Here is an 8386-nt window from a genome sequence, read left to right as displayed (position 1 = left end):
TAACGTTTTAAATACCCATTCATTTCTATTCAAGGCAGTATAATATAATAGCTATCCTGTGAGAATGAAGACACTATTGTATTGAGCTAAACGTGTCTGGGTGGTAGAAATACCTCAGGAGAGGAGGGGAAGACAGTTCTGGGATGTGCGAGCACACAGAGTGCTAAATCGCCTTGTACGACAGAAAATAGACACACCAGTAGAGACAGATTGTGCTAAACACACCAGTTGCTAGCCCTGGTATTCAGTCCAGAGATGCTTTTCACATCTCCTCCTCTCAGCTCAGATCTAAACTGAGCACAAGAAGCTCTCCTGAAGGCAAACCTGGGTTCAAACACTATTCTAAACCATTTCTAATACTTGATCTGTGCTTTATTGAGCTTGCCGGGCTTAATGGACCAATAGAATAGTCCCAAAAACAGTCAACCCCACCCATCTGGCACTCCAGGCAGACTAGAGCAAACGCTGAAAGTATTTGAAATATTTAGAATAGTATTTGAACCCTGGTGTGCTTGAAGGCTGAAGCCAGATGCCCCATAGCTGCCAGCCCAATGTGTGATTTTCCCTCCCACACTGTCACATACATGCTGCGTGTGTGTGAGTCCTGTGAGCCATTTACACACGAAACACATTCAAAACAATCTGTTTCTCCTCTAACCTGGCCATGGAAACACGCCACACTGTTCTCCCACCATACAGGAAATATGTCTTAGTGATGACGTCCCATCAATACGCACTGTAGGGGGAATCAAATTGTGTTTGTTTCCTTACTTTAGGACTGAAATGTGTAGAAATACAAAAACAAAAGTAAATAAATGTAATTAATGAAATGGGTAATGTTTGATCTCTAAAATCTGTGTGTGTGTGTGTGCGCGTGTGACATCAGCTGAATCAACATGCATGCGGATTGGCCGACCTGCACCTGTCTGCTGTTTAAGTAATGGCTTGTGCTGATGCAGCCCTCCCAGCACAATTACCCTGCGCCTCTGGAGACAACAACAACAACAGCAAGGCAAGCCCCCTTCTCTATCTCTCTCTTTTCCCAGCAGCACATAATGACCCTCAGGCTTAAGGGGTATTACCTCAAGCTTTACCAGGTCAAAGGTCAGCTATCTGAGGTACATCTAAGTTGAGTTAAAGACAGAGGCTGTTCCAGAGACTGACAGGGGGCCACCAATAATAATGATCAAAATAAAACATCTCAGACATTTTGATTGTCACTGCATAAATTCCCAGTGGGAGCCAGCTCTCTCTCTCTCTCTCTCTCTCTCTCTCTCTCTCTTTGTCTCTCTGTCTCTGTCTCTCTCTCTGTCTCTCTGTCTCTCTGTATCTCTCTGTCTCTGTCTCTCTCTCTCTGTCTCTCTGTATCTCTCTCTCTCTCTCTCTGTCTCTGTCTCTCTCTCTCTCTCTCTCTCGCTCTCTTTCTCTCTCTCACACACTCTGTATCTCTCACTCTCTCTCTCTCTCTTCCTCTCTCTTTCTCTCTCTCGCTTTCACTCTCGCTCTCTGTCTCTCTCTTTCTCTCTCTCACACTCTCTGTCTCTGGCGAGCTATAGCGGCCAATGAATCTGACTGAGAGAGGCTTTGCATGCGACAGTGAAATTGATATTCCCTCCAAGTGCTGGGATGTACTCAGCCGTCCAGTGTGAGCGGACAACTGATTTACAAGAATTAATGGATTAATTTCCATAATATCGCGAGCTCGATGAATCATTTCATTAATCATGCCCTTTTCGGGGGGAAATGGCATGTGACATGACGCGAGCAGGAGTTTGATGATTAGCAATAACTTTACGGAGACGGATAGAGCTGGGGCCGGGCCATGTGGCCCCTGTGGTGTGGGAACCATGCCAGCTAGCATAATCTCTGCATCACAGCTAGTTTAATCAAAGTGTCACTGTCTGTCGCCTTGTGGCTCGTGGCAGAGCGAGAGAGAGCGAGCGAGCGAGAGAGAGAGAGAGAGAGAGAGAGAGAGAGAGAGAGAGAGAGAGAGCGAGACAGACAGACAGACAGACAGACAGACAGACAGACAGACAGACAGACAGACAGACAGACAGACAGACAGACAGACAGACAGACAGACAGACAGACAGACAGACAGACAGACAGACAGACAGACAGGAGGAAGTGGTGGTGGGGTGAGAGATACTCTTAAATAGAGCTGGATGGATATGTGGGTTATTGCACTGGGTACGCTGCCCTTCACCTTGACAAACAAGAAGGAGAGATGCCAGTGATTAGAATCTGAATCTCACAGGTTTGTGGTCTGATGGACGGTGGTGTAATACGCACACACTTTTCATCCATTTACAGCACACACACACACACACACACACTGTCCAAGTAGTGACTATAATAAGGCCCTGTATGAATCTGTATGATTGGGAATCTGTGCAGCTAGTGGCGTCATTGTGTGGCATCATCATTAGATATTTTTAAACTGGCACACAGGCTCGGGGAGTGGTGGGGAGGCTCTGCACTTTTGGCCTTCCAGCATAATAAAGGTTGTGACTCATGATGCTGCAACACAGCTAGGGAGGAGTAGTGCACTGCTCAGTGCTCATAGGCTACTCCTGTGTCTGCATTGCTCACATTTCCTCAAACTGCACATCAACGCACCAACCTTCCATTTCCTTCCATCACCAGCTAACCTAATAGTCTTATGCCATACTTCCTCTATAAGCTCTCTCCACCTCAGCTGATGGTGCAGATGATTAAGTCATCCAATGCAGCATGACTGCAAATGACCTTGACTTCTGTTTCCCCTTATGCTTCATTTGACACACTTTTAATGTAGAACCTGTTCAAATCAAATTGTCCATGATTCAAAACATGTAAAGCACCTATTCATAGCCATGCCATAACATATCTCTCTCTCTCTCACTCTCTCTCTGTCTCTGTCTTTATCTTTCTCCCTTTCTCTCTCTTTCCCTCTCTCCCTCTCTATCTCTCTCTCTCTCTTCCCTCCATTTCATGTTTCCCCCAAAAAATCAAGGCAGTCTATTCTAATGAGTGTGGTGGGGAGGTTGTGTAAGAGCGAAACATCCACATTAACTACCCAGTAATGAACCTGTTGTTTTCAGTCAATCGGCAGGAGACGCTTTGAAGCAAGCGCTTTAGAGTCGCGGATAGATAACTGCTTCAGCGGGGACCTTGGAGAAAGCCTGAGGCTTATTCTTCCCCAGTTACCGAGCAGCATGTCGGCTCAAGGTTAAAGTCATACCGCTGACATCACCAAAACGAACCTGCTGCAGGCCTCGAAAGCAAACAATTCAACTGTAAGGGCTGTTCCATTAGTAAATAAAGAGCTCTTGACCTCCGCGTGATACCTCCGGCCCACTGGGCACACACTGGTTGATCAACGTTGTTTCCACCTCATTCCAAAGTGCTCAAATTCTGCTGAGTAAAAGGGAAAACGGATTCGTTTGATTAGGCCTAGACAATTTCTTTTCAATTTCAATTAGGCTACTGTAGATTTTTTGGGAAAGCGATAACATATCAATTCGTGGAGAGATGTCATACATGCGTAGATTTCTTTTGAAGTCACAGTGGCCCAATTGCAAAACCCATATTTCGGATAAACATTTATGAAAAGAGAAATCGAATAGACAATTCAAGAGATATCATTACATTATCACGTATCGTTTGGATTAAACAGTAGAAGATGTGATGACCTCAAACTATTCCCCCTAAACCACGTGGTGCGCAACGAAGTATATAAAGCAGCCTTTCTGATCAACAGATGAGCGTTTTGCGTCACTGAAGTCAGCCTCACAGTGTCAACAAGAGCTTTCAACAGTGCTTGTTATAACAGAAACACGCTGTTGCATTACAGCACAGTCTCCTGACGTGATCCGCTGCCATTTCAGTGTCTGAAACGTTGCACACAATCCAACACCGAATCAGTGCACAACACAGACAAACACTTTAGGAATGAACAACGTAGCCTAAACATCATACAGAACTATACTTTCTACGTATCTGATTTCTCTAAATGGTTTTAGACAAACATGAACCACATCGTGTTAGATCTTTATTCATTCTTTATTATGAAGTGAGACAAAATGCCCGGTGCCATTGTGCTTTACATCGTTCAAATACTGGGCAGAAAAATCCCAGGGAAAAGAACTCCAGAAATAAGATTCATTTGATTCTTTACAGATTGTAGAAATATCATATTCATCAAAGGGTTATGTACAAGGCGTCTTGCAATAAACAGTTATTTCCCTTTGATCGGCATAGTACAAAAACAGAGGTTAGCCTATAGCTAATACAAGGCCTTTCTACCTGAATCTACTTGTTGTGCTACTATCTTTAAAAAGTTGAATTGTTCATAGTATAAGGAAGTGCTTTAATAAGATGAATGGACTTTATCGTGGCTAGAGTACGGTCATCTTATTGTGTTGATCGTTCTGAGCCCTGGTGCTGTGAAAGTTATCTTGGAAGTGACCCCTTAACTTACTTGTCCACCTGTGAGAGATGTGATATGGGGTAGCGCCGCCATCGTTTGGGCCTCGGGCGTTCGTTCTACAGACTTGGAGGTGAGATGTTCTGGATTGCTTGGAACTATTTTTAGATCAGCACCAGATGTCTACGTTCTAAGACTAAGATAAATACGAGGCAGGCAGTGCATAACCATTTACAAAAGGACCTCTCCCTATTCCACCCCATGGGCTTATCCATTCAATACTACACTCACTGGCGTTTCCCTGATAGGCCTATTCCATGTGTGTATGACTACTAGAGTACTGGATAAAAGGATGATGTGTGTTGAAAATGTCATAGTTATTACTCATTTATGTTTTTACAAAGACCATGCATTATTGCTCTATAGTTCTTTATGGTGAGACTCCCGAGAAATATTACCGACAGATTACATCTAGATTTTGGCGAAAATCCTAAACTTCATAAAATTGGCATAGATTTGATTATGATCGTTGTTTGCATGCAATATGTTTATAAAGTGGCGAACAAAAATAAGAGGATATTTAGAAAGTGGCAAATGCTTTGGCATATTCATGACGAAGGCTTGCAAAACAATACTAAATTAAAGTGCAAATGAAGATTCTACACAAAATGTAAGTAAAAATAAATAAAGTAATAGGTAAATACATAAATAAGTGAATTAATAAATAGGTTTACCTCACTACTGAACACTTTTGTGGCCATTGGCAGCAATACAATATTGCCCAATACTTTAAAAATGTTTGACCTTTGAGAGAAATTAAGACATTTTCAATGTTCTGTGAGTTTGGCAAACACATTAAATTTCGACTCATAATAGTTGAATAAGTTGTTGTTGTTATAACGATCAAGGGTGGATAGCCCATGGAAAAAAGTTTGGGCAAGCTACATGCGTAATCCAACATTTCCTTAGTGATGCTGTTTGCTGCAGTAGTGGATGAAACCTGTGCTGTCACCATGGAACAGGTTGTCTAGGGAATAATATAGGGATGCCGTTGGAAGAAGTTTCATTATGTGTTAATGGTTACTATACAAGTCAGTCGTCAATGGAGCTCATAGGTGAGAACTCTCCCTTAAAGCAGGCGGACTCATAGTGCTTGTTAAGGTAGGACTTTAGAGCAAAGGTCTTGTCGCATCTCTTGCACTTGTAGTGCTTGAAAGCAGAGTGCGTCTGCATGTGAGCGCGGAGGTTGGAGCGGTCGGCGAACGCCTTTCCGCAGTGTGCGCATCCAAAGGGCTTCTCGCCGGTGTGTGACCGCATGTGTCCCTGCAGCAGCCAAGGTCTACTGAAGGCCTTGCTACATATGTCACACTTGTGCTTGAGGTCGTGGGTGAGCAGATGCATGGCCATGGCGGGCATGGACACGTACACCTTCCCACAGGTGGGGCACTTCTTGGCCATCTTGCTCTCTAGGCTACGGTGGGTCTGCTTGTGCCGGCTCAGGTTGGAGGACGTGGCGTACGTCTTTCCACACTCGTTGCACGTGTGACGCTGTATGGTCCTGGGGCTGCTGATGGCTTTTCTCCTCGACCTTCCGTCCGTGATGAAGAAGGCGTCTACGGTGTAGCCCTCGCTTACGGCAGTGTCTCCGTTGATGTACCCGGAGGAAATCTCGGACTGGGGACTGTCAGGCTGGTCCGAGTCCGGTGCTCCGTAGTCGCTGTGAATGCCGTCGCTGTGGATGCCATCGTAGATGGGGCTGGGAGAGGGGACTTTAATGCCATTGTCACTTTCACCGTCATAGACAGACGGGGTCATGTAGTCACTGATGTACCCTATAGCGTTGAAAAGAACAGAAAACGGATTGAATTATTTGCGTGATGAGGCCTACTGATTAGACATTGGGTGGATTCTGGGCGCTTTATTCATGTTAATTGATGCAACAGTGCCATTCTGCCAAGTGTAGGGCTTAATTTGTGACTCACAGCGCGTGAGCTCTGCAGCCTATTATTTCAGTCATTCACAGTTCCAACAGAGGTGGGTTGAAAGACGTTGACTTCTTTTGAAGGTCTTTTTCTACATCACTCCACCCCAAAAAAATCTATATCTCTCTATTTCAATTAGTGCGCTAACCCATTTAACGACAAAGGCGGGAGGGGAATAATATCACTTCAGTAAGCCTATTATTGCATTTGCCGTTCTGACAAAGATCTCAGAATATAGGTCGATGTGCACCACTGAACGTACACATAGCCCGCACTTACATGCAGGGCTATAGGTTACTCCATGACCAAGAGATAGGAGCACGCATGAATAATCTATAAAATGTACTTCTGGACAATATACATTCTGGTGATTCCAGTATGCGAATACGCGCACTGTATGTTTTAAAGAGCGTAAATAATGTCTTAAAACATGATCAAGCGTTCGTTTAAAAGACGGACAGACTCTCTCTCTCCCTCCCTTTTGTATGTCTGTCTCCGTGTGTGGCTATGGTAGTGGGCTTGTACTAATTATCCAAAAGGGATACATTATAACTCAGTATTCTAATCTACAGTTTATTGCAAACTTGTATGTGGTACACTTGTTGGTTGATGCAGCTCAATTGGGTTTTAACCTTGTGTGCTCCGCTGTAGAGCACTTGAAATATCCCTGCCTCGGAAAATGTGCAGAGTCGACAGAAATACAACATGTGACTGTGTTGGATACAATGTGACCGCGGGTCAGCGAAGCTCGATGTGCAACAAGCTATCTGCACGCACACAGGCTACAGTCAACACTTAATAGGCTATACACATATAAGACCAAACAAAATATGATAAAACATTGTTCACGCAGATAAAAGACAGTGCAGCCTATTAACATAAAAGTAACAGGTAAAACAGGTTTACCTTTTTCATGAAAGCGGAGGCTGAGGTCGGACCTCACTCTACCATAATGGTTCTCCAGATCAGCAGATGAGAAATCATCGAGCTTAACCTTTTTGACCAGAAAAGATCTTGGCATGTTTCCACGTTGAACAAAATAACACTCGTCCGGTGGTTAAGTCTATCACTCCTCATGCAGGGCTGAGGAAAAGGGGCTGTATATACGGGCGTAATCGCTTCTTCGGTTCGCCGATTTGTGTGTGATCAGATGCCAGCACAGGGGGGAAAGCCTGAGTGAGACCCCTTCCGAATCCTCACGCTGCTACTCCTTGTTGAGCTGCTGATTTTCGTGCGGCAGCGCCTTGTTCCGCTGGTCAGAAATGCAACTTCAGCACTGGATAGCTCCCTTTCAGTGCTGCGCGCCTGTATAGGCAGGCAGGCTTCAGCACTGGACAGCACACCCGCAGCAAGAGATCCGTTCTTTCACTCTTCTCTCTTTCTTCCTTCCTCGTGCAGCTGTCCTCAGTCTTCTTACAGTTTGACCGTAGAAATTAGGCTGGTAACTGCTTCCAGGATTTGGCTCGTTTTGAACTTCAGAGAGTATATCACAGCCCCCACGTCAACATTTGGCACTCATTGTGTAAATAATCACAAAAAAGCCACATAGATGAAAACGCTTTGTCTCAGCATTAGCTCCGGCTTTCTCCCCTTTCTCTCTTTCTCTGTCCTGCACTCTGTGAAGGTCTTGGGCTTTCTGAAGTCTGTTGATCAGCTGTTGGGATTTATATGGCTGCGATCAGGTGGGAGATGGAGATGGAAGTGCCTAATTTAATCCGTCAAAAAAAAACATCTCCCGGGACCAACATTGGACTAGGATGATTTATTGATTTGGTGAGTCGTCCACGATTTCTCTTTTTTTCCCGTGTATAACAAATAGTCATGTTTTATCATGATGATGACTATTATACTTTTTTTGTAAATCATCACAGTAAATGCCAAGGAAATCAGATCAAAATCAAATCAAAGTTTATTGGTGGCATACACAGTAGATGTTATAGCGGGTGCAGGGAAATGCTTGTGTTACGTTTCTTAACAGTGTGGTAGAAATGGCAAA

The 8386-nt window shown here is 44.2% G+C and overlaps 1 protein-coding gene across 1 annotated transcript; it reads right to left on the bottom strand.

Annotated features, from left to right (window-relative positions):
* Positions 1 to 4025: 4025 nt before the first annotated feature.
* scrt1a (scratch family zinc finger 1a) lies at positions 4026 to 8025 on the bottom strand. Its single transcript, XM_029734876.1, has 2 exons — positions 7297 to 8025; positions 4026 to 6240 (listed from the first exon to the last, which is right to left on the bottom strand). Exons 1-2 carry the CDS (start codon positions 7409 to 7411, stop codon positions 5501 to 5503), a joined length of 855 nt encoding a protein of 284 aa, XP_029590736.1. The 5' UTR covers positions 7412 to 8025; the 3' UTR covers positions 4026 to 5500.
* Between the last annotated feature and the right edge of the window lie 361 nt (positions 8026 to 8386).

The sequence above is a fragment of the Salmo trutta genome, chromosome 36 (assembly GCF_901001165.1).
Source record: "Salmo trutta chromosome 36, fSalTru1.1, whole genome shotgun sequence".
Classification (NCBI taxonomy): domain Eukaryota; kingdom Metazoa; phylum Chordata; class Actinopteri; order Salmoniformes; family Salmonidae; genus Salmo; species Salmo trutta.
Note: the sequence above shows the minus strand (reverse complement) of the source record. Positions and strands in the feature narration are given on the sequence as shown.